The sequence below is a fragment of the Trichosurus vulpecula genome, chromosome 4 (genome assembly GCF_011100635.1).
Source record: "Trichosurus vulpecula isolate mTriVul1 chromosome 4, mTriVul1.pri, whole genome shotgun sequence".
Classification (NCBI taxonomy): Eukaryota; Metazoa; Chordata; class Mammalia; order Diprotodontia; family Phalangeridae; genus Trichosurus; species Trichosurus vulpecula.
In genome coordinates this window covers 284,374,783-284,402,109 of record NC_050576.1, presented here as the reverse complement: position 1 = coordinate 284,402,109, position 27,327 = coordinate 284,374,783, and the positions used below count along the sequence as shown (strand labels likewise).

At 37.9% G+C, this 27,327-nt stretch overlaps 1 protein-coding gene across 1 annotated transcript in view; it reads left to right on the top strand.

The window, feature by feature from the left end:
• XRCC5 (X-ray repair cross complementing 5) overlaps positions 1-27,327 on the top strand; it is a 114,598-nt gene that overhangs the window by 1,356 nt on the left and 85,915 nt on the right. Inside the window, exons 2-10 of the mRNA XM_036756969.1 lie at positions 1,730-1,843; positions 2,453-2,636; positions 5,241-5,289; positions 6,266-6,388; positions 9,621-9,812; positions 14,601-14,715; positions 20,678-20,816; positions 23,095-23,207; positions 26,529-26,591. Coding sequence (XP_036612864.1) covers positions 1,730-1,843; positions 2,453-2,636; positions 5,241-5,289; positions 6,266-6,388; positions 9,621-9,812; positions 14,601-14,715; positions 20,678-20,816; positions 23,095-23,207; positions 26,529-26,591 — 1,092 coding nt within the window. The remainder of the gene's footprint in view (positions 1-1,729; positions 1,844-2,452; positions 2,637-5,240; positions 5,290-6,265; positions 6,389-9,620; positions 9,813-14,600; positions 14,716-20,677; positions 20,817-23,094; positions 23,208-26,528; positions 26,592-27,327) is intronic.

Below are 27,327 nucleotides of genomic sequence, written 5' to 3'. Positions count from 1 at the left end.
ACCACTTTGGGGGCGGGCGTGGGGGGAGAATGGAATATTGTGAAGATGATTTGTGTGTAATTTAGTTTAGGTAGTTTTTGACATCCCTTCCAGCTCTTGAGTCTCACTGATTCTGCCCAAGACCGTAATATTTTTTCTTTAACCTTTTTTTGGTTCACAATTAGCTGACCACCATTCCATGTGCTTTAAATGGATCTTGAATGTACCTAGTTATTTACCTGTTTTCTCCCTTAGAATATAAGCTTCTTGAGAGCAAGAACCTTTTGCCTTTTCCCAGGTACAAAGCAAGTGCGATTAATAAAATGCTGATTTATCAATGGTGGTGGGAATGGGTGTCAATAGGAAAGTCTAGATGCCTTTTCACATCATTTTCCCATACAAAAAAATGGAATGGGAAAAAAACAACCTCAGAACCTACTTTTTATTTTTTTTAAATGAAGAATACAAGAGTATATCCACTAAAAGTGGTATTTTCTTCAGGGGGTCCAGGAGAAACCCATGCTCTAGACCCTTTGTCAGAAAGCTCCAATAATGGCTCAGAGGGCTTGAGTGGATGGCACCTGTCAGTCCCTTCAGAGTCACTTTGTAGTTGGGTTTATATAGTCACAGAAACATAGAATGTTATAGGTGGAAAGAACTTTTTAGTTGTCCAGTCCCACTCATTTTTTCCCTTTAATGAGGCACTTAGGGTTCATTCATTAAACATTTATTAAATTCTTACTGTGTGCAAGTCACTGGCTAGGAGCTGGGTGTACAAAGATGGCTCTCTAGGCTGTCAAGGAACTGATAGTCTAATGGGCGAGAGACGAGGAAATGTGTATACAAATAATTATGTGTGATCTCAGCTCCTATGAATATCCAATTGTATCTGTGCAGATGATTTTCAGTCCTATTTAGCCCTAATTTCTCTTCCCCACAATGGGGCATCTAGGTGGTAAAGTGGACAGAGCACTGGGCTGAGAATCAGGAAGACTCATCTTCCCAAGTTCAAGTTTGGCCTCAGACATTTACTAGCTGGGTGACCCTGGCAAAGTCACCTAACCCTATTTGCCTCATTTTCCTCATCTGTAAAATGAGCTGGAGAAGAAAATGGCAACCCACTCTAGGATCTTTGCCAAGAAAACCCCGAAAAGGATCACAAAAAGTTGTACACAACTGAACAACAATTTCTTTCGACCTCCAGTCTCACATATCAAATTGCCTCTTGGAAATCTCCAACTAGATGTACCTTAGATATCTTAAACTCAGCATGTCCAAAATTGAACACATTAGCATTCCCTTAGAACCCATCCCTCTTCCAGACTTTTCTATCTCTGTCTTTTAGTCACTCAGCTGAGCCATAACTTTAGTGCAGACCTCCATCACTTCCTGGACTATTTTAAAAGCCTCCTAATTGGTCTGTACCTTAAGTCTCCACACAGCTGCAAAGCAATTTTCCTAAGGTGTAGGTCTGACCATGTTATGCATACTAATGAAATCTTAGGTCATGAAATCCTAAAATCAGAAGTTTAAAAAGGTGACTTTTTAGATAGATTTCTGAAAGGATCAGGATTATTATGGCTTCTCTGTGATAGATAAAAATATCAAGAATTTGTGTCATTATGTTCATTGTGTTTACAAATGTCAGTACAGGTTTTGTAAGTGATCTAAGCAATAGGCAGATTTCTTCTAATGGGCTTACTTGTATGTACTGGGCAGCTTCTAATATCTTTTGGAATTTTCCCTTCAGGCAGCTGTAGTGCTATGCCTAGATGTGAGCTTTAACATGCTCAACTCTTTTCCTGGTGAGGAGTCTTCATTTGAACAAGCCAAGAAGGTGATGACCATGTTTTTGCAGCGGCAGGTAAGTATAGCATGTTTTCTACATTGGCACATCTACTTAAGAATACCAAATAAACGCAGACATAACTAGGAAATTTTGTTGTCAGTTTTGGAAAAGGCTAAGTTTACCTTACTTCAGCTTTTTCAAAGTGATTTTTAAATGAATTATCTTATATGATCCTCATAACAGCCTTGTGAGGTAGTAAGCAGACTGGATCACAGACACAGTTATAGCCGCCCTTTTTTACCTGTTTGGAACTACTTTAGTAATTAAATGGTTGAAGGAATGTTTTTTGGTATTGGATATATATATATTGGTTTGTTTTCACATCACCTCTGAATACTAGTTCATAGTGAGAATTACAGGATTTGGGTAGGTTAAAAACCACTCAGTATGTTGTTTCTTAGACTTGTACTTGTGTTTAAGTTGGGGATTAACAAAATTAACTTAAAATCTCAGTAGAATAAAGATATTGCCATCAATACTTTGCTTGAGCAGAGGCCCTGCTGCAGGAAGGGACATGGTATTGTTTCCTCTGACATCAACCCTAAACGTTAGGTTTAGCATGTATAAAAATTGCATTTTACAAACCTTGTGTATAATTTAGTGCCTTAATTTTTTTTTCTTCAGGTGTTTGCTGAGAGCAAAGATGAAATTGCTTTAGTTCTTTTTGGTACAGATACCACTAAGAATGACCTTGCCACTGGGGATCAGTATCAGAATATTACTGTACATAGACACCTAAAGCTACCAGATTTTGAATTGCTGGAAGACATTCAAAACTCAATTCAGCCAGGCTCTAGACAAGCTGACTGTATCCTTTTTTCCACCCACAAGAGAACTGGGTGGTGAGGTGGTTGCTATTGGAATCATGTCTCAGTCTGAAGGGGCCTTTGGTCTTGAGGGCGATGCTGGTGATGCAGAGGGTGCAAAAGAAAGTTTAGTTTGGAGTCAGAGCAGGACCAGGATGCACATTCCAGTGTAGGTTCACCACATGTGTAATCCTGGCATTTAGGAGTGCAGATCAGAACACAAAGTTACTTCAGAGGTCATCCCGTCCAATCCCCTTATATTATAGATGAGGAGCTGTAAATGTCAGAAATGCCAAGTGTCTCACAGGTCAGGTTCCAACTTCAAAGCAGCGATCTTTCCATGAGGCCATGAAAAACTCTAGTCCTTCTGGGTCTTAGTTTCCTCAGAAATGAGGATTTTTGAATTGGAGACTCGAGTTCTCTTTTAAGTACAGAATCCTATATTGTTTATGATATTTGTCTCCCTGTATACTCATAATACATAGGTTGGGAGGTTAAGATGCACAGGGAAAGGTCCAAGGCAGTAACAGAAGGTTGAAGGGAGAGAAAAGGGTATATCTGGGAGGTATCTCCTGTTAGATCTCTCCCAGGTTTTTTCTAAGGAGTATGGCCCTTACTACACTAAAGAGTAACTCTGATGTCCGTATTTTATAGTTTTATGGGTCTCCAACTGGTCATCTTGTAAGAGCATTTTTTGGTAATACCAGGAACACAATTATTTTTGTATTCCTAAACTATCAGCAAGAGGAATTATAGTACAGTGGATAAAGAGCTGCCTCTTTGTCCTCTCAGAAGTGTGAAGAACTGAGTCCAAGTCCCAGCTCTGACCCACACTGGCTCATGACCCTGGGAAAGTCATTTGACTTTTCAGTAACCCCAGGAGACTCTGTAAATCACAGAATGGTTGGAGATCTGCATAGGTAAAGGAAATTTCCTCACTAGGAGTATCTACTAGTCATGAAATCACAGGTCCAGAACAGAAAACCACCTCTCAGTAATGTTATGCTTCATCACTGGGAGGTGCTGTTGTACTGATGGTGATAAGCCAGGACTGCTGCTGTCTTGTAATTTCTTATTCAGTAAAATCTGTAGAATTCAGGAAAGAGAAGTTCCTGAAACTTAGGTTGTTTCTGTAATTTTCCACTTGGTGAGTAAAGTATATCAGATTAGCATCTGAGTAACATAACCTTGATAAGTTTTCCTGTGATCTTGGGAAAGGAAATTACAGTATTAGAAATTATATTATTAAAACTCAACATAAAGCCTATTAGGCATGTAGGCATATTACAAAGCACATTTGGATCCACTGGTCATCAAATTATATCTTTAAAAGCACCACTCTTCTCAGGGAAAATCCAGGATTGTGCAGCCTATTGTAGTGGGCATTTGTTGGCTCCTCCAAACCAGTCTTGATGAATACCTTATTCCATCCAGTACGTCCCCCCCCCCCCCCAAGAGAATGTGGCTCTTGAGGCATAGTGAGGATTGTTTCCTTCCTGTGTGTGGATGCCCAGCACTTGCCCAGCTCATGGGCACTTAGTAAATGCTTGTTAGTTGATTGATATCATCTTCAAAAGGATAGTTCCTAAAAAGATGGGCACCTAAGTAATGCAGTGGACAGAGTGCTGGGCCGTGGGTCAGGAAAACCTGAGTTCAAATACTGCCTCAGACACTTACTAGCAGTGTGACCCTGGGCAAGTCACTTAACCCTGTGGCTTTAGTCTCCTTCTGTAAAATAGGGATAATGATAGCATTTACTTCCCAAGGTTGTGAGAATCAAAGGAGCTAATATTTGTGAAATGCTTAGCACAGTGCCTAACACATAGTAGGTGTTATATAAATGTTAGCTATTATCAGCATCATCAAAATGCTAGTTTTGTCAACTGATTGTAAATGGGTCATCTATAAATGGTTTTTTGGGGGACAATTTGTTCTCAGGTTACTCCTCTTAATCTTTAAGGGGGTCTTTTAATGTTTGGGGAAGTAGCTTGGAAGTCCACATGTATCCTGCCCATAATTATAGCTATTTTTTTTTTGCAGGCTCTTTTAAAAAGTTTTTTTTAAAGACTGTTCTCATATGGCTGCTTCCCTATCCTTTCAACAACTATTTCTGAAACTTTTTCTAATTGTTTTTCTATGAAAGTGTGGCAAACTGGATTGTGTGCAATATTTCAGCTTTAGACACACTGCAGTTTTGAATAAAAGATTTTTCATTTTATTGAATTGAATTGGATGTGTTATGTTGTGAATGAGGCTGCCCTACGTGACCGTGATAACAAAGATCACTTCAAAAGCAGGGGTCTGTAAGTGGTAGCACTTCCACATTGGGCCATGAAAAGTGAGGTGGTGCAGCGTACAGAGCTTCAATCACTTAATAGCTTTGTGACACTGGGAAAGCTATTCAGCCTCTCCCAGCCTCAGATCCTCATCTGTATTGTTGTCAGGATCAATTGACAGATGTAAAGAACTTCTTAAACCTGGCTTAAACACTATGTAAATGTAAGCTATAACTGTATAGCTCAGGCTGGAAAATAATTGGGAAATAGCTGTATATTTTCAGGATGAAGCAATTGCTTGGTAATGCCTCTTTTCCTTAACTAAATTAGTCCTCGATGCTCTCGTTGTATGCATGGATGTGATACAAAAGGAAACCATGTAAGTATTGCAGCCAAGGAGAGTTGGCAAATATTTTAAGTCTTTTATAGCAGCGTGGCAGTTAATTCTTTGTTAACCAAGTAGCATGACTAGTTAGCTCTTGGTAATGTTTACCAAAACTCCATTGGTTACTTCATTTCAAGATGTATTCCATATTTAGTTTATTAAGGCTAGAGGACTGCGGAGCCAAGGAGAGTATCCCTGGGACATGAAGCTTTTGGCTTAATGTATGACTGTCAGTGAGCCATGTCAGTAAATGTGATTCAGGTATACCCGAGAGAATGGTAGCATGATGTGGAGAAAATGGTATTGAGACCAGGGAGACCTGGGCTCTTCGTGTCTCAGGGTCTCAGTTTTTTTATTAGTAAAATGAGGAGATTGAGATCCCTTGCAGTTTGCAAGTTTCATGGCACATGTTCACTGTGCCCAAATCCGTGTCACTGACTTGACATACTGATGAGTCGATTTTTGCATTTCTAAAAGGTGCCATTATTTTCATTTTCCCCTGTCCACAGGATCTCTTGTTTTGTGGAAAGACAAAATGGAGGATTCCCTTTCCTACCTACCTTTAGTTGATAGCACCAGAAATAGGTTATAGAATGGATTCACCTCTGACACTTATTCCCGGGGAGCAGTGGATGTTGGGAAGAAGCTGATCAGGGAGGAGGAAGCTAAGAGAGCTCAGTTAGGCACATTGACCATATTTCTTACTAAGTGGAAATTGGAATGATATTTAAGGCATATAATCTCTTCTTAAACACCCAGAAACTTCCTCCAGGTTGTCAAAAATGATACTTCACTGGGGATTCATTTAAGAACCACTGTTATATACCTTTAAAAACCATTAGAACTATTAAAACCATATTAATTTCTTTTTGATTTATTTCTTTGGTCTCTTGGTAGAACAATTTATTGCAGTCACTTTCCTGATAACATAGGTAATGTTTTCTTAACACAATAATTTTCTTTCTTCTAGTGGAAAGAAGTTTGAGAGGAAACATATTGAAGTATTCACTGATCTGAGTAGCCCCTTCAGCAAAGACCAGTTGGACATTATCGTCAGTAACTTGAAGCGATCTGACATCTCCCTTCAGTTCTTGTAAGAGCGTGGGTCTAACAAATCAAGTTAAAACTCATCCTTGGAGAAGTCCCATGATATAGGAATAAGATGGTAAATCCAAGGAATATAAATCCTTCCCCTAGTCCTCCATTCCCATACATCCTTCCCTGCTGCTTCTGTATTAGGAGCCAGCATGTGGCTTATTTACCATCCTCTGGAATAAGCCAAGAGACGGAAGAGATCTTGTAAGAGAATATCTAGTCCATCTTCCTTATTTCATGTAAGCATGTCATACAGAGAGATTAAATACTTTTTAGAAACATTTCTCAAGAATCCTGTTTTAGGCAGAAAATTTCCAGAAATGTTGAAGCCATGGAAAAACAGGTTTTGGGAGGATTTTTTTCAATGAAAAGCAAGAAAGAAGACTATAGGGTGGTTCTGGACAGATGGAAATTTGGGGGAAAGTTGTAATACCTGTAATATTTTTAAAAACTTCATTTCCAGTTCTAAATTTATTAGTTTAGGAAAATAAAAATGTGTTACATGATTTGGTTTACTAATACAATTATACTGTTTGTCATTTTAGAAAAATAAACCAAGACCTAAGAGGGGAAAAAAAAACAAATGAATTAAGGGGAAAAATATTTTTCTTCCATCCCTCAATTTTGAGGAGGCAGTCAAATAATGCCTCAAAGCACCAGTCCTCAAAGTATGGTCTTTAGACTCCTGAAGGGACCTGAGACCTCTCATGGGACCCAAGTGGTAAAAACTATTTTCATAATAATAGTAAGATGTTACTTTCCTATTAAGATATTTTTACCATTTCCAACCCTTAACTGTGTGAGGTTGGATTTCCTTCATATACTTCAGTCATAACTATGTATTGCAATAAATTGAATGCATAGGTAGCTACAGAATCCAACTCCATTCTGTTAAGCCAGATAGTAAAGAAATTGGCAAAAAGTGTGAAAAATAATTCTATTCTCACTAAAATTTTTTTGTTTTAAAAAGTTATTTGAAAAAATTATGTTGCTTGTAATGGATTTGTTACACTAAAATTTATTAACATTTTAAAATTTTATCAATTTTAATTTCTAATATGCTAAATATCAATAGCTATCACCCACATAAACAAAATCTCTTTGGGGCCTGCTATAATTTTTAAAAGTGTGAAAGCGTCTTGAAACCAAAAAGTTTGAGAACTGCTGCTTTAGAGGAACAAAAGAGCTTTCTCCCCCAGAAATCTATAATCTCTTGTCTCAAATGATTAAAACTCACATTTATATAAGTATTGCTTTAACAAAAAATTATTTTATAATACCTAACACTTCTGTTAAATAAGACAAGTTCTTGAGCTTTCTGGTAAAAGAGGTCCAAAAGCTTGTGTTTTGTTGGAATCTACTGGAGACTCCTGCATTTGTGGCAAGGTGCTCTCCGCCTCCAGTGGTATGGTAATCTCCTCAGTGGCTGCCCAACAGAGCTGAGGGCTTCTCTTCTACAGATTTCTTAAATGTAGTGAGGATAGTGTCTTCCTATAGATTTGTTAAACTCTTCAAGAATGTACTTCAGAGAAATGAAGTGCTGTTGAAATGACATTTTTCTTTACACTGAGTACAAATTTCCCTTGAATTTCAAGGGCTCCACTTGGCTTCTCTTTCCTCTTGATGATCTGATGATGCTTTTGCATGGTTAAGGAGTCTGAACCTTCTGTCAGTCATCTTTATTTTGAAAAAAATTAATTCAAGCATTTATCATGTACTTACTACTTGCATAGCATATCTTATTAAGATGACAGAGAAGACTATTACATGTAGGCTTTAGTTTCGTTAGAGAGGCAATAAAAGTTCATACTTATTTAGAGCATTAAAGCTTATGAAGCACTTTCCTCACAGTAACTGTTCAGTATCACAGAATCTGAGAGTTGGAAGGCACTTCAGAGGCCATCTTATCCAACTGTAACTGACCAATGATTTCCTTGAATAGCCCTGGAAAATGGCCATATTTAAATGTTTATTTTATTTACTTTGTTTCAAAATGTTTTTAAATCTTTTTATTAAGACTATGACAGTCTTCAGTGAACGTTTCCATTTGTCATATAAAATTATGAGTGTACCAAATACAGCTTATTTTTTTAAAGAACACATCAACTTGAATATGGCAGTACCAGTGTTGCCCTTCTTATTCATGTCCCCTCCCAAACTTCTTTCTGTTCTCTTCTGGGTATTTTTTACATGTTTCATTGACATTCATTTCTCTTTTTCCTCCTCCTTGACTCACTTTTTTGTGAAATACAAAAAAAAAATTGCTGGAGAGGAATCCTATTTGCTGGACTATTTTTCTGATCCCAGTTATCTGAGATGTGTCTTGTCATAAATCATTCTCTTTCTCCTTTTAGTAAAAATATCTCATAGAACAGAATTTGGAGTTTACTGGCCTTGGACATCCTGTTTGTTGTTTTCTTTATAAAGACTGAGGACAACACATGCTAGACTTTGGATAGACTTGTTGCTCTAATGTGCTTTTTGATTCCCCTCAGCTGCTTCAGGAGGGGTTCCTTCCTGATATTGGGGAGGGGGCTAATTTGTGGCAGGTTTGTGCTTCATTCACTCTCTTCTCCTTATTTCAAGTCTTAAGTACAGTGTAACCTTTTTGGGGGAATTAAATTTAGTTTAATTTTGAAACAACAGATACTTCCCAAAAAATCCCCCCACAAACTCTCTACAAAGTATAGTCCCTGAAAAAGAAAGTTATTATTAACAGAGAAGAAGCCTATGTCCTATAACTTTTGATCATGTTTTATTAATATCAGTTGTGTTTGACTAGAGTTTTGTTGACTTCATTTGCTATTTTTATTTACATCATTGTGGTCATTTTACTTACATTTTTTTCTTGCTTTAGTTTCTATCCTCCCTTCAACGCCTCCTCTTCTAGTTAAAATGGTGTATCATTTATAACTAATAAGAATAACAATGTAGCCTTAAAAATACTGTGCTGGATGTCTAGTTGATTTGATTGTTGAGTTGATTTAAAAGTTTGATGGTAAAGTGTGTGTGGGAGGTATATTTTGGGGCTTATTGGTGGATCACTAAATAACCCCAGCCCCAGCAAATCCAGGCCTACCTTTGGTTTCATTTAATTTATACATGTGGACTAAAATTGCTATTCGAAAATAGAATTGTGTGTTGTCTATTGATAGAAATGAGCCTGTTTTTATGCAGGCATTCTGTTTTTATGGACATCACAATTATTAATACTGTTCTTTGCCTTACAGTCTTCCTTTTCCAGTTGACGAAGAAGATGGGGCTGATGATACAGATGATGGAAGCTTTCACTCTGAGAGACACAAACCATCTCTTCCACAGAAAGGACTCACTGAGCAACAGAAAGAAGGTGTTGGTGTGGTAAAGGATATGATGATGTCCCTGGAGGGGGAAGATGGTCTAAATGAGATTTACTCCTTCAGGTAAGGGAATAGGAGCTTTGACAGCAAGTACCTAAGATCTGGATTTGTATCTATGACTTCCTGCATCCTTTTTTTGTCATTATTTGAGCCAGAAGTTTTATTTCCCTACCTTTTCCAAAAAAAAAAAAAAAAAAAAAAAAGGTGGTATGCTTTTAAATTTGTGGGAAACTTCTGGATGGCTAGAATAGATCCTCTTTTTCTTGGGATCATATATTTTAATTGAGTTTAGAGATGTGTGGGTGTCAGCTTTAATGAGTCAGACCATGAGGCACAAAGATACTGTCTCACTCTCCGTCCTGTTTACCTCCAATGCTTTTCTTAGTCCCTTCTCTTTGGTGTGCTCACCCACTAAAATGACCATTGATATGGAAAGTGGTACCAAATATTAGGTCCTACATGCTTTTCTAATATAATCCTCATGTATCAAATGGTATATATCATTTTGTCAGTTGATGTAGTGATTTGAGTGTTTGCTGGCTGCATAATAGAGTGTTTTTAAAACTTTTTAGGTTTTTAGATCATTTGGGGCAGGTAAAAGTACAGCTACAACTCTTTATTTCCACCTATAATTACAAAGAAACATAACTAATGGTAAGTGTATAATACTGCTTCTGTTGAAAGACATTTCACTGAGTGACAGCACAAGAAAATAGTAAATAACCAAAACAAAGATTTTAACACATCATATATCAAAATAATTTCTTGCAGTGAACTACAATCACTTGGTGTGATGGTAAAATGTTTAATAGCACTTACCACAGTGCCTGGCACATAGAACAAGCGTTTATTGAATGTCATTGAGCGAATTTCTCTCTGAAGAAAGATATATGTATGTAGGACACATTTTTAAGTTTAATTTGCATTGTTGAAATTTTCCCCATTACTTTCTTAGTTCTAGACCATCAACAAAGCAATAAATCAAGCCTGGATTTGTAGTATTTGCCAATTTCCAAGGTGTAAATGCTCACGCTAAAAATTTAACAGTTGGTTCCCACAGGAGGGATTGAGATGGTTACAACATACCCCTGACTATAGCATTCTCTAAGATCCACTTCTTTTTCTTTTTAATAATGAAAAAGAAATCCTCCAAATGAAAACTTTTTCTGAGCCTTTGTAGTTAAAACTTCTTAAATTAATTTCAAATGCTTACTATGAATGGTACCAAACCTGATTTTTAAAAAAAATCTTATTCAACAAGCTCACTGGGCAAAGTGCTAGTGCTACAGATACAAAGTATGCAGTCATCTCTGCTCTCAAGGAGCTTATGTTCTGAACCTAACAAAACTACAGATGTCTTACTTAGCCTGCAGTAGGTCGTTACCTGCCTAGAAGTGTTTTGTAATGAGGAACACAGTATTGGACGAGATCTTTTATTTTGTTAAAATATTTGACAACAATATTCATTTTCTTGTAAGTAAGCCATTTGGGGGATTATTTCAATTAATTTCATTTCCATTCATATTTAGAGGTTTTGATTTTTGGATTCAACATGTTTTGCTTGTAAATGTACTTGTAATTTTGGGAGAACTATGCAACTTTAAAAAAATTGGTAACATAATAGATTGTACATTTCAGAATCATTCCAGAGTAGACCCAAGTTGGAGCTATTTCCATTTCTTCTGCAGTTTGGATTTGTATCATCTACATTTTGGGGTCATTTGTTTCTTCACCATAACCTTACTTATTAATACTTTTTCTTGCATGTCTTTTCAAGATGAAGAATATAAATGGATGCCATTTGTTTTATATGCATTATACTGAGGCACGTACCATAAATGAACTGAATGTGTATTATATGTTATTAGGCACATTTTACTGACCACCTCTCAAACAGCAAAAAATCGGGGTGGTTGTTGTTTTTTAATCACCGTATCAATTTTGACCAGCCTTCCCGTTTTTCTTTATGTTGACTAAATCATATATGTTTTCCATGACCAGCAGAAAGCAAAATAAATTTGTTTTCTGTGGTATGATCATCCACCTTTACAACATTCTGATACTACTGGAATCCTTGGACTGTTAATAAAATTCTAGGTTTCTGTAGCAGTTCAAGAAACATTGTCCAGAACTGTTTATTTCATGTGGCTGGTGCAAAGGAAAAATGAAATAAGAAAAACTGGAGTAGTTTGAATATGTAGTACATTATATAAATGTAAACTAGGCCACTTTAATTCAAATAGTTTTCTGTGGACCCCTGGAAAGGCTTTTTTATTGTATGTATCTCTACTTGCCACCTCCCCAAACAAGTGTCATCCACAATCTGCAGTTCAGATGTTCCATTGGGTTAATCATCCATTAGCTTCATCATGAACTCAGTTTGAGATAAGAATCTAGATGCATAAGCAAGGAACATGTTTCTCTCCTTTGTTGACCTTTAACGTGCATTGTTATCCAAGATAGGGAAAGGAGGAGACATGGTAGAAAGACTAAGATATATAAGACAGCCATAATTCCTTCCTAGTGGAATCTAATTCCAAAATTTGGGACATGATTAGCTAAGTACATCCTAAGTGATAAAATTCTCACTGATCATATTACTTCAGGTTCATGAATTAATAACAGATTGGAACACTTTTATATAGTCTACATGGATAGATAATGGTAACACATGTCAAATTCTGTTTTAAAAAACACATTGCTCTTTCAGGAAGCCTGGTATTTTGATTCCAATGATCAGACTATAGATTTTAGCTAGAATGCTGTTTGTCTGACACCTCAAAACACTGCCTTGAAGCTCTTGGTTTAAATCAGGGAAGGTTGTTGAAAGATTGTTTCATTATGGACATTCTCAAGATCTTACCATAAACATTGTTTGCTCTAAATCTTTTTAGAAGGCAAATCATCACCTTTTGCTTACTCATTTTATAAAGTTGGGTTTTTGTGCTTCAGCTCATATGCCTGTAGTTATCCCAATAACTATAGAACCTAAAAGAAAGATAAAGCACCTCAAAACCTTTGATGTAAGCAAGTTTCTCTTACATTACTCACAGTCAGATGAATAATTGCCTACCTTATTCTGTATCCCTACAATTATAGATACTGTTTTGGTTCTCAGTCAACTATATTAGCCTGACAGACTAGCTAATAAGTCCTTGGGTTGAAATTAATTAGAAGGTTTTGGAAGTGACTTAGAAATATTTACTTAAGGATATGCAGGATCAGGTTGAAAGCAATAGCCCATGTTCCATTCCCACAGATGCATATGATGGCCTCTCACAGCATAGTCAGCCCTGAGCCTTAGCTTTCCATTCTCTAGAGTGTGTTTTGGCTCCCTAGTGTTATAAAATGTATGTAATGACAGATAGAAGGACACTGTCCCAATGCTAAGTTTATGCTAAGTCATGCAATGCTAAGCTTCCCGCAGAGGAAGGCTTTTGATACCTCAGATGAAGGGTTGGTTGGGAAAATGTTGGCAGTGCCCTTGTGACTTATTTCTTGGCACAGCCTTGTGCAGATCACCCTAGGGGAGGCAGGGAGAATAAAGAGAGTTTCAATGAGGAATGTGACTTATCCATGGGTTGAATAGTACGTACCGCGGTGGGGATTCTGGACTCAAGCTCTTCTGTGCTAATCTACTGACTGTTAATCCATACTCTCCACCCCTATGAGTCGTCTTTCCTCCCCCTTTGGCCCCACCAGTCAGTCCTGGAGACCTCTACACAAGCCAGGAACTTTGGCTTAACCCTGTTTGAAAAACATTTGCAAAAGTTTTAATTCTAGTGTCACCCTTGGGGTCTCAGGTCTGCTATGGCATAGACGTAAGGATCCCCAAGACTTTTGATCCTAGAGTCAGCCCTGGGAAATAGCTCTGATGTGGCTCTAGAATGGAATCTCATTTCCTCAGGTTATTTACAGGACTGAGAAGCTGCTTTCCAGGGTGCCAGCCATTTGTTCCCTTTCTAGATAAGTAGCTTAAGCCATTTCACCACTTTCTAGGTCAGTTTTCAGTTTTAACACTGTGTGTATTTGGCCGTTTATTCCCTTGTCTCATCACTTATTGAAGGAGCTGCACAGATAGAGACCTTGTCACTAGCTCTCCTATGTCTTATGAACTTACTGGGTAAGGGCCCCCATGGTAGAATGCAGCCAACTCCTTCCTTTTTGGGGAAATTGAATAGCCCTTTTCTTATTTTTATTTTTCCCTGGCATAGTAAATAACTTGTAGTTCTTGCCTGGTAGAATTATAAATATTCTTGTCTTGTACCCCAAGGCTAGATATGCAGTACTAAGCTCCTTATCCCATTTGCATTCCCTTCCCCCCTTTATTTAACTGCACACAGTCAGTAAAGCATCATACCTTTTATTTAAAAGACTTAGAGTTAATTGAATCATAGGAGTATACTACTTTTATAAGGGTGGAGTGAGCAGTACCCAACCATTTTAATTACCTAAAGATTGGTTGGAGGCGGTTTCTTTAGTACAATGTCCCCCAATATATCCTATTAGCTTTCTGGGGCCTTCCTTCCTCATCCCATCATGTCTCCCTTTTAACTCCTATGTAATCAATGAAGAAAAATTATAGGAAAGGGCTAGAAGGGGGAAGAGAGTGAGGTCAGTCAGGACATTCAGTTCATTTTCCCCTGAGCCAGTCTCTCTTGTCTCCCGGCTCCTTCCCAACCAGTGGCTGTTGTTTTCCAGCTAACTTCTGCTATTCTTCTGTTTATCACAGACAGAACACACTGCTTATTCTAGAAAGCCCAGTGCATTTTCTGGAATAAGTTACATTGCTTTGTTTGCTTTCAAGTATCACACTGTTGTCTTTATTACTCTTTTTTCCCCATCACTTAGTGAGAGTCTGAAGCAGCTGTGTGTCTTTAAGAAAATTGAAAAGAGACCCATGCCCTGGCCCTGCCAACTGACCATTGGCTCTAATCTGTCCATAAGGATTGTGGCCTACAAATCAGTAAGTAACAGAAATAGAATGTTCAAAAAAAAAAACACTGTACCTCCCCTGGGGTAGATATAACTACTCATGTAAACTTAATTGGTTATTCACACGTGAATTATTTCTTCCTTTGCTGATTCTGCTCTTGCTGCTTTGCTTTTGGACATCCAACAGTTCATTAAAAATATCACCTGAGGGTAGTCATTCTCTCTGTCTGCTGCCACTGGGTAAAAGGCTTGGTGGAGAAAAGGCTCTAGTGAAGTTTGTGTTCTTCTCAATCCTTTTTTAGATACTCATGTTCTTTCTATATCTGTGCAGATAATTTAGACATGGTGGAGGTCACAGGGTTAGAGCAGTGAGGGACCTCAGAGATCATGTAGTTTATCAGTCAACCCCCTCATTTGTCAGAGGAAAAACCTGAGGCTCCATGGAGTTTACTGACTTTGCCCATGGCTGCATGGGGAGTAAATAAGAGAACTAAGATTTGAACCCAAGTCTTCTGACTCCAAACCCTGCTTTATTTGGGGAACATCAAGGAGGTCAGTGTCACTGACAGGTAGAGTTTATAAAGGAGAGCTGTGGGAAATAATGTTGGAGAGTTATTGATGTATTTCTTACTCCAGGGCAGGGCTTTTTCTTCCTTTCCCTTTTTTTTGGCGGGGAGGCAGTAATAAAAATCATGCAAATAATAAAGTTTACATGTGTCTTAGAAAGTTATTGGTGTGATATTTAGCAGGAAATCTTACCAATTTTTAATTTGGGTTCTCAGCAAGAAGAGTTTTTATCCCTTATGCTTTGGACTTGGGTGAGTTTAACAGAAAGTACAGAAAAATAATAATAGTAGTTGATATCACTTGTAGAGCGCTTCAGGGTTTTCAGAGTGCTTTACATCGATTATCCCATTTGATCCCCACAGTGACTCAGTGAAGCAGGTGTTACTGTCATTGACATTTTACAGATAAAGAAACCGAGGTTGAGAGAGGTTAAATGACTTGCTCGGGGTCATACAGTTAAGATAGGATTCAAACCCAGACCTTCATGACTTTTAAGTGTAGTGCTTTATCCACTGTACTACCTAGATTCTCCTTAACAAGACCAGATGGGCAGGTCCAGTGGCTTTTAGTTTTTCCTTGCTGAAGGTGAGAGGAGCATGGTAGATACATCCCTCTTGCATTGCTTAGTAAAAGAAAAAGGCAGTATTTCTTAACCAAAAGTAAAAACCTGTGTGTATTTAATATTGTACCTATACTCATATGTGTATGTGTACACACACACACACACACACATATATATACACATATATATATATTCTAGTTGAATTTAAGTATATATTTTAATTAATATTCCTACTTAGGTTCTTATTGATGAAAATGATCTTATCTGCCACTGCTTCTTTGTGTTTATCTTAGAAAGGACATTAGTAAAACAGCTCCCTCAGCTGACTGTCCTAGAGAGCAAGGAGGCTATTGCCATCTGTCCCCTCAAGGTGATTTTCTTAACTGACAATTTAATATGAAAAGAGAAAGAAGGTCATGAGTTGTGCTGTTCACTGCCTATTTTAAAGAAAGGCCTGCTGGATCTAGAATATGATGGGAGATAGTCTGCTCCTAGAGAAAACAAAAGATTTACTTGGAACATTACTTATTAATTACACAGGTTTAATGCTTTGTATATCAAGATGCTTTGCCTCCATAAAGTAATTTTGCAAATTTTTGAAATTTAGAAAACTTTAGAGACTGGGTGAATGAAAGTGTCAAGTCAACAAGTATTAATTAAACATTTTCTATGTGCCAAGCAGGGCAGCTAAGTGGCACAGTGGATAGAGTACTGAGCCTAGAGTCAGGAAGACTTATCTTCTTGAGTTCAAATCTGGTCTCAGTCACTTATTAGCTGTGTGACCTTGGGCAAATCAATTAACCCTATCTGCCTCACTCATCTGTAAAATGAGCTGGAGAAGGAAATGGCAAACCACTCCTGTGTTTTTGCCAAAAAATCCCAAAATGGGGTCATGGAGAGTCATGACTGAAACAATCGAAGAACAATAGAAATGTGCCATGCAGTGTGCTAAGCATTGGGGATACAAAGAAAAACAAAAACTGGCCCTGCCCTCAAGAAGATCACAATCTAATAGAGGAGACAAGATGTAGACAACTATGTACAAACAAGATATGCAGAGATAACTGGAAGGTAATCCCAAAAGGAAGGGACTAGCATTGACTGGAATTGGGAAGGGATTCTTGCCTGAGACCCGAAGGAAGCCAGAAAATCAAGGAGACCGAGGTGGGGAGGGAGAACATTTTAGGCATGAGGATCAGCCATTAAAGGTAAAAGTAGTTGGGAGATGCAGTGTCATGAGGAGCAGCAAGGAGGCCAGTGTAGTTGGATCTCAGAGTACATAGAGGTGAGTTAAATCTGAGAAGCCAGGAAAGGTAGGAAGAGGTTAGGATATGAACGGTTTTAAAAGCCATAGGAATTCGTATTTGATACTGAAGATCACATTTATTGAGTAGGGGAGTGACATGATCAGATCTGTACTTTAAGAAGATAGTTTAGCTTACTGGAGGATGGACTGGGGTGGGGAGACCCTTGAGAAGGAAGACCAACTATAAGGGTATTGCAGTAGTCCAAGCATGAGATGATGAGAGCCTATACTAGGGTGGTGGCAGTATCGAGAGAGAGAAAGGGGCTTGTACAAAAGACATTGTGATAATAGAATCCATAGGTCTTGGCAACTGAGTAGCTGTGGTGAGGGAGAGAGAGTGAAGAACTGAGGATACATCCTGAGTTGCAAGCCTGGGTGACTGGGAGAATGGTAGTGCCCTTGACAATGATATGAAAGTTTTTAGGAAGAGGGCAGGCTTTAGGGAGTTTAAGAACACCTGTTTGAAATATTCAACAGCAATTGGTGCTGTGAGACTGGAGGTCAGGAGAGAGGTTAGGGCTGAATAAATAGATCTGAAAATCATCTGCACAGCATAGGAGCTGGAGAGATCACCAAGCAACATAATACAGAAGGAGAAGAGAGTAATACCCAGCACAGAGTGTTTGGGGGAAACTCATGGTTAGTGGTCATGACCTAGATGAAGGAGAGCTAGGGGCCAGAGAGGTAGGAGAGAGTAGTGTCACAAAAGCCTGGTGAGAAGAGAGCAGCAAGTAGAAGGCAGTGATCCACTGGGTCACAAGCTACAGGAGAGGTCAAGAAGGCTGAGAATTGGCAAAGAGACCATCACAGTTAGTAGTTAAGAGATCGTTGGTAACTGTGGAGAGAAGAGTTTCAGTTGAATGATGATGTTGGAAACCAGATTATAAAGGGTAAAGAGCATAAGGAGAAAGGAACTAGATGAAGGCAGTGACTAAGTGAGGAGAGTTATAGAATGATAATGGAGGATCAAGTGAAGTTTTTTTTTTTTATTTAGTTTTTATTTTTGGTTTATAAGACTTAGTTCCACAAGTTTTTGAGTTCCACATTTTCTCCCCCTTCCCCCCAAGGTGGCATGTAATTCGATATATGTTTTACATATGCCTTCACATTAAACTTATTTACACAATAGTCAAGTTGTAAAGAAGAACAATGGAATGAATCATGAGAAAGAAGTAAAAGAAAGAGAGAGCAAATAGTTTCCCTCAGTCTGCATTCAGACTCCATAATTCTTTCTCTGGATGTGGATAGCTTCTTCCATCATGAGTCTTTTGGAGCTGTCTTTGAGCTCAAGTAAAGTTTTTATGAGGTTGGGGGAAGACATGAACATGTTTGCAGGAAAGCAGCCAGTGCGGAGATAAAAAGTAGGGAGTGTAGTAATGATAGAGGGAGAATAGTGGAGAAAATGGGATAGAATTACATGTAGAATGGTTTACAGGTGATTAAAAATAAAAAGTAAAGTCAGAAGAAGTAGCAAGTTTGGGGGAAAGAATAGTAAGTGTGTAGATTCATCAGGTTTAGGAATTCCAGAGTTTGGGGAAGCAAGAAAATAAGTCACATTTAAAGGAGATATTAATGTTTTGGAACATCATAAAATCAAAGACTTGTTGATAGTGTGAGATGGCTCCTCTGAATTCACCTGTTTTTCTGCCTTTTAAATTTCAGCTATATAGCTCCAAAGTAAATTTCTGTCTGTCATTATTTTGAAGTTTTGAAATGACTATGATACATTTTTAAACATGTTTTCTGATTGGAAGAAATTTGTTTCTCTGTGCTGAGAAATAAAGCATACTCCTTGTTGAAAAATGTTGCCTTGCGTCAGTCATCTAGGTTGACATATCTTTGTTTGCAATCTTGATGGTTAAATTGTTCCACCCCTTTCACATAAGTGGCTCAACATAGGCTAGTTTCCTGGTTTTTCAACAGTCTGCACTGTCATAATAGAAATGCTGCTTGATTTTATGGAGTCCTTTTGAGCTAGGCTGCAACTTAGCTCAGAAATGAAGTAATTTCTGTTTTGAGGAAAAGTCTGATCCATAATAATTTCCTTACAAACTTAGAATTTTTTCTTATTCTAAGCCCTTCTCTTTCTATTCTTTTTTTTAAAATGTTTTGTTTGGTTTTTTTAAATGTCCAAAGAAAGATTTCCAAAGTGCAGAAGTCTTAGAAAGTAGTCTTTATGTCAGTTCACGTAGAGGCCTTATTTTTTGAGTATTTCTGAGAATCAGTGACACAGGCTTCTGTTCCAGGCCTTCCTTACTGACTTGTTGACTAGAAAGTGGCTGTCCCTTTGGGCCCTAGACCTGGGAGTACAGGTATACCTATTCATAGTTATACATTTAGCACCATTGGAGAGCACTGAAAAGGCAGAAGAGATATGCTCTACCCACATAGATTGTAATTGTCAGTGCCTTTGTACTGGCTTTCCCCCATGCCTAGGTTGCACATGTATCTCACTCTCTCTACCTTTAAAATCCCTTATTTTCTTTAGAGCTCTTTGCTCAAAGGTAATCTTCTACCTGAAACCCTAGCTGTTTGCTCAGACTGCCGGTGACTTCCTTCCTCCCATTAAATTACCTTATATGTGTTTTGAATATCTTTATTTTTATATAGAAGTTGTCTTTCCTGATAGAATGTAAGTTCTTTAAGGGCAGTCCCTAGCACAGTTTGACTCAAATGAGGCCCTTCATAAATACCTGTCGATTGATTGATGTAAAATGAATTTTAGTAGCCTCTGACATCTGCTCTCTTACATGCGTCAGTAAATGAAATAGCAAATACTTGGTCTGGACCATTTCTGGAAGAGCTGCCTTTGACTCAGAGATCCCAGTGCTAGATGCTATATATATCTCTCTATATATCTATATCTATATGTCTATATGTGTGTATGTATATAAAAATATTCGTAGCAGTACTTTTTTAGTAGCAAAGAACTGAAATAGAGTAGATGCCCATTGATTGGGGAATGGTTAAACACATTGTGGCATGAGTATAATGGAGCAAGATGAATTTGAAGAAGCAAAGGAAGATTTCTATGGATCGGTACAGAGGAAAAGGAGTATTGTACACAGTAACTACAGTGATATAGAGAGCAAGAATAACAACTACCAAAAACCCTTAATGAAAATATTGTATAATTATAATAATCAGCCTTCATCCCAGAAAAGAGTACCACGCTCTTCATGTCAGCGGTGGTAAAGCTTATGGGTGTAGAATATTATATATACTATCAGGTATACTTATATGCATTTATTGTTACATAAATTTGTTGAATCACCTTTTTTATCCTTTGTTACCTCATTTGGTAGGAGAGGGAGAAGGGTATATTTGGAATCATAATGTAAAAACGAAATGCATCAACTAAAAAGATAAAATACCAAACAAAAACAAAAAGAACAAGAAACAGGTTACTAGAGTAGTCTGGGTTATGTTTGGGAACCAAAGAGAAGGCTCTAGACATACTTCCTTATGCTCTAGACATGCTTCTTGTAAGGATCAAAATTGCTAGGTTTTGAAGACCTATAAGTCCTCACTCATTTCTACTTTTCTTTTGGAAATAAGGTTACTCAGGAGAAAGTAAAAAAAAATTGGACAGTTGTAGATGCTAGAACTCTAAGGAAAGAAGATATACAAAAGGAAACAGTTTACTGCTTAAATGATGATGATGAAACTGAAGTCCAGAAAGAAGACACTATCCAAGGTATGTGGCTGCTGCCTTTTCCTTTGTCCTGCTAAGTGCGATCAATATTTTTCCACTGTGCCTAAAGGAGGCTTTATTCAGTGGGGTGTGAGGCAGGTTAGGATTTATATTATGAGAAGTGAATGACTTGAAATGTTGCATTGCATCCTTCAGTGGACTTAAAGCAGTCTGCTCTTTTGAGTTAGGAAGGTGTAGAAATTTGAAATAAGAACTTAGGAGGCCATTCAGCTCATCCCTTGGTTCTTGAACCACATGACTTGAAGTATATTCTGATGTTCTGTCTTCCTGATTTTAAGTGCCCAAGGAATGGATTTCATACCTGGTTTATTTTACATTTTGAGACTCACTAGCTAAGAGAATGCTTCATTCATATGACTTAAGTAACTTTTGGCTTAACTTTCTTTTTCTCTTCTATGATGAATGTTTCTTGTAAGTGGATTTCACTTTCTGTCAAATTGCTTCCTAAGTTAGTTTGAAGGACAGTGAAAATCATTTACTTTGACTTAGTGTTTTGTATTTGCTAGGGTCCTTAGAATCATATTTATTAGTCCCCATTTGACATTATATATCCATTTAAACAGAGAGCGACCTTGATTTAACCTTTGCCTTCCAGACCGAGAAAGTCTAGATGACATGTAAGTGTTAGAATTGCTAGATCCCAAACGTATGGTTGATGGAGATACGGTTCTCTCTCTCTCTCTCTCTCTCTCTCTCACACACACACACACACACACACACACACACACACACACACATTGTCATTCCACATTATATAAAATTCCATACTTGTTTATAAATTAAAAAAAACAAAAAAAATTCATCTGTGCTCCTGGAGACCTGTAGCATTGACTTTTCCTTCCTGCTGCCTAGCATAGACCCCATTTTTGCCATTCTACAACTATCCATTTCTGACTAATCTTTCTTGATGTGGGGTCCAAAAGCAGAAAGTCCCATTGCTCTCTTACCCTTTTATTGCTCTCAGCTGTTACATCCCTGTCCCTACACCCCAAACCTTCGAACTTTAAATGGGGAGAATGGAGGGTTGGTGAGTCCATGTAGATGTGTATATATTTTTTGCAGATGTTCTATACTTCTTGACATGTTGAATACACCTTCCCTACCCTCACAAAAACAGGTTATAGAGCTACTTATTTGATCTTTAAGTAGGTTAGCCAAAAATTTTAAGATGATCCTAATTTGGATGTTTGGGTTCCTGTTAAAGTTAGAGATTGACTGACAACACATGGAAAAATTAGAAAACTGCTTTGCTTAGACATTTGTATCATGATGTATGTTTCCAGCTAGATTTTGGGTTGTTTTTAGATTTTAGTCCTCAGTTTTGTTTTTTAAGTTACTAAAGACATTTCATGGAACTAGGAACTTGCTTCTTTTTTACTTAAAATATTATGACAGAAACAAGAGAGTGATGTGAACAAACAGTCACTGTGATCAGACTCCACTCCTAGACATCTAGTTATCTTGTTTCTTATAGTTGAGCTATGCCTGCTGTTCATTTCTCCATCCAAAGTCATAGCCTCTTACTATGGTGACTCTGTGCTTTCCTCCACCAGTAGTGATAGAAGAAGGGCAATAACGTTCCCTGAGGGAGGGTCTACAAGAATAGAGATGCATATTTAATAAGAAACCAAGAGTCTGCTTTTACGAAACTGACATAAGTAATTAGAAAGAAAAAAAAATATGTAGCCTCACTCCAGAAAAAAAGAGACAGTGTAAATTATCAGTTGAATTGCTAAAAAATGAAGGTTTTAGATTTTTTTTCTTTCAAGTGTCTGGCAATCTATAATATTTGTTTTTAAGGTATTGTTCTGTAAATGTCCTACAGGCATCTAACGTGATGTGTGTCTCCTGATTTGATTAAAAACGTATCTGTTATCATGTTTGCAAATCATGCTTGTCCTTTAGTCAGCTGAGGCTGATTTTTGAAGTGTTACTTCACATATTGTGTTTGCTTCTTTGCTTTTCTTTCAGTCTGGTAGTCATTAGGGTAACTTGACTACATTATAGAAGGTGCTACTCAAGAAATAGGACTTTTTTTTTTTAGTGGTCTGTAAAATGTGTGTGCTGTTTATGGTAAGTATATATGTTTTCTTTTTTTCTTGGTCATACGGGAAAGTAATTTGATTTAAATTCCAGAAAGCAGACTACAGGGACTACCTCTGGTGTGTGTATACTTTGTTTATGTATGCATAGAGCTAATTTCAGTTTGTGAAAAATGTATCCCCATATGCCCACCAGATGCTCTTCTCTTGTTCTCCAGGGTTCCGCTATGGGAGTGATATTGTTCCTTTCTCTAAAGTGGATGAGGAGCAAATGAAATACAGAACAGAAGGAAAGTGCTTCTCTGTTTTGGGATTCTGTACGTCTTCTCAGGTGCAGTATTTTTCCCACATTTGTGTGCAAAGCAGAGATTATACTTACCTATCATTACTACATGGGCACTTCAGTCTTCCTCTAATGTCTCATTGGGGCATAGAAGTGAACCTGGATTATTTAGTCCTGTCAAACTGGAGAGTTAGATTACAAACCTCTCTACATGCACAAGGGACTCCATCTTGTCTTCTCCCACAGATTGTTCCTTTTACCATTCCCACTCTCTCTAGTCTTCAGTCTCTTCCTTTCTGATAGCACGTGCTCAGTTCAAAGATCAGAGAGCTGACTGGGTCCTGAATTGTGGAATTAAGCCAGCCACACTTACCCTTTATCCCTCTGACACAGAGTTACAGGGTATAAAGTTGGTCTAGGAGTAACATGTTTCTAGACAGCCCCTGTTGGTACAGAGATTGATATCCTCGAGATATGAGGAAGACCCCTAATATATTTGATGGGTCCTTTGTGGTGAACTTATGGAAAGATGTGGACAAGGGAAGGTCCTAATATTCATTAATAGTGGGAATTCCCTACCCACTACCCCTAGAGGGACCTGACAGATTCACCTGTAGAATTAATAACCAGATAAGCACCAAAGATATGCATGATTAACAAATTTATTTGTAAATACAAGTGTTCCTTTTTTCTTACATACCCTAGCTAATGCCTATAACCTTTAGATGTGAAAAAAATTAGTCTGGCTTAAAAAAATATCCAAAAGTTAGTAAGCGTTTTAGGAAAACTTAAAGTTCTGCCTAACCCCAGATGGCATTAGTACTGTATGCCTTAGGTTTACTTGGGCAGATGGCCATCAGCTATGTCATTGCAAGTATATTTCAGTGAGGACTAGAGAGTATTTTGATGATCTGAACGTAGAAGCCTATATAGTGGGGAGTAAGATATAAGAAGGCTGGAAAGGTGGGGTAGGGAGGCTAGATTTTGAATGGCTTTGAGTATCAGATGATTTTGTATGTGATCCTGGAGGTGATAGGGAGCCACTGGAATTTATTGAGTAGGGTGTGGGTGGGGGGTAGGGAGGGGTTAGAAAGGTGGGAGTGACTTGGCTGGACTTGGACTTTAGGAAAATCACTTTGACAGCTGAAGGGAAGATAGACTAGAGTGGGGAGTTATGGCAGGCAGAACAACAGTGTCACAGGCTGCAGAGAGGTCAGTGAGGATGAGGACTGAGAAAAGGTCATTGCATTTGACAATTTGATCGTTAGTAACTTTGGAGAGAGGAGCAGTTTCAGTAGAAGAAAGATGTCAGGTTTTAGAGAGTATAGGAAGAAGGAGAGAAAGTGGAGGTACCTATTGTACATAGCCTTTTTAAGGAGTCTAGCAATAAAAGGCACAAAAAATGTGGGAAAATAATGGGAAAGGAAGGATCAGTGAGAGTTTTTTGAGGATGGTGAAGACATGGGCATGTTTTTATGTAGTAGGGAAGCTGCCAGTAGACAGGGAGAGATTGAAAATAAGAAAGAGTGGGCGTGGTACTAGGGGCAGTCTGCTGGAGGAGACAGATAGAATGAGTTCTCCTTGGCAAGAAAGGCCACCTTTTCATGTGAGACAATGAGGAAGGAGAGAGTGGCAGAATGAGATGAGGGGAGAAGGCAGAGGCCTCAAGTTGGATGGCCTTAATTTTTTTTGGCAAATATGAGGCAAAGTTCTTAGCAGAAAGGATGGAAGGAAAAGGAGCCATGAGAGATTTGAGGAGGAACGAAAAGGTTTGGCAGTGCTATTGTGGAGAGTGGAAGAAGAACGTATTTTTGGCTATCTGATCATCATCTCTTGTAATTCTGCCTTTCCATCTGCCTTACAACCCCTAACTAGTCTGTCTGGATCTTTAAAAATCTTCACATAAACCTACCATGCCCTGAAGCAGTTATCCTATAGGATTATTTGACTTGCCTAATGTGAAGGGGAGTCAGTCGTTATTAGCACAAGTGTTGGGATGTATAGCATTGACATCAGGCCAGGACTTTATGGCAGTATCACAGAGGTAGGAGGAAACACTGATAGAAAGTTTTCACTGAGAGATTCAATCAGAAGTTGTCTCAGAAGATGCCTCCAAGTATGAGATTGCAGCTGATTGCAAATAACGCAACTGTGGGACAGCAATTGAGTTTGTGGATTGGCAGCTCAATTCTAGCCTCTCTAGGTACCTACCTTTCAACAGATGTGGATTTCCAAAGAGCGTGAAGGAGGAGGAAAACTCTGTGTGGAAAGGAAGTGCCCTTGAGGCTAGTTACGAAAAAATTATGCCCTTCCCTATCATCTCTTATGTCTCCTAGCTTTAGTATTCTCAGGAACAAAAATGAATGTCTTTTGGTAGAGTGTTTATACATTTTTGCATACTTTAAAGCCTTTAACTGACTATATAACTTAAAATGAGTTTTTGCCTTCTTTATAAAGTTATTGCTTTAATGCAATGATCAATTTATGTGCTTATATAATGCTGTAAGCATTTTATAATTTTGTATAAATATCTATTTTATTTAAATATTTTACTTTCAGTAAACTGTTTTCAACCCTATTATTAATTTATTGATTTTCACATCGTTGGTAGAATTGATTTTTACTCACTGGTAAAACCTACTCCCTATACCTTTAGGTCATACTTGCAAAACTAAATAACAAAGATTTATATCCACTAAATAAAAACGCATGCACCCCCTCCCCCTCCCTTTTACTGCCACACTCCCGGAAAGAGTCATGTAGACTTAATTATTTCTCAGTCCTTTCAAGAATTATGAAAAATGTTGGCTTCTAACCCCACTATTCAAATGAAAATTCTCTCTCTAAGGTTATCAACAATCTCTTAGCTGCTAAGCCACTGACTTTTGTTAGTTCTCACCTTCCTTTAGCCTCTTTGTAGCTTTGGCACTGTTGACTACCGGATCTAGACCCTCTCCTTTCCCTTTTCTTTGGTGACATTGCCTCTCCTGGTTCTCCTGTTTGTCTGATAACCTTTCAGTATCTTTTGCTGGATTATCATCCATCTGACACCTGCCTGTGTGTTTCCTAGGATTCTGTCCTTGACCCTCTTTCCTCCTCTGATCACCTTTGCTTCTGTGTGTCTAAGCATCTCTCTGTAGATGATCTTCAGATTTATACATCCCGTTCTTTCTATCCTGAACTCCAGCCCTGCATCATTATTAAATATCTTCTGGATGTCCTGGATATTATTATTTTTTGGTTAATATTCTATTTGGTGGAAGTAATGTGAATAGAATTTCTTCGTGACACACCCAGTATGGTTAATGTACAAGGTCTGTTTCATTTGCTTTAGATCAAACGACATTTCCCCCAACTTTGTCCTTGCAGGTACATAGGAAATTCTTTATGGGAAACCAAGTTCTAAAAGTGTTTGCTGCAAAAGATGATGAGGTGAGATAACTTTAAATCTTTAGACCATACAAATAAATTTAGGTGTCATTTCGTGAAAATGATGTCCTAATAAAAAGAAGCCCAAACCCTTGTCTTTCCCAATACCATTGGGAAGTCTGTATGACCTTTAATTATCAAAATGGCAAGATTATAAACAGATTCTTTTATGGCATAAACATAGACACTGGACATACAGAATCATAGATTTGTTAGAGCTAGAGTTAGGGAGTTGGCATAGGTAATCTCTTAAGTCCCTTCTAGTTTTTAGTAGTTTAATATTCTGAAAAGAATGAACATTTCTGGGAGAAATGGTAAAAACAACTATTTCTTTTTAAAAATTTACTTGTGGATACAGAGTTTTAGGTCTCTTTATAGATGATTAAGCCCTTTAAGGTTCACAAAGCACCATTATTACAAGTACAAATGCTTAGCACAGTGCCTGGCATATAGTAGGCAATTAAGAAAGATTGATTGATTATTGATTACTAGTATTATCAACCACAGTTTACTCATGAGAAAACTGACTCAAAGGGGCCAATTGATTTGTCCCATAAGATTGTAAAACTGAAATGAAATTTCAGAAATGGGAATTATCCTGCTACAAACCATGGAGTAGTCAAACAGTCTCTCTGGCTCTTGGTTGTCTCACTTGTTAAGCTGGAATAAAAGTACTTTTACTACTACCCATCATGGGCTTAGTGTGGGAAACGGATTTTTTGAAAACTTTGAAGGGCTT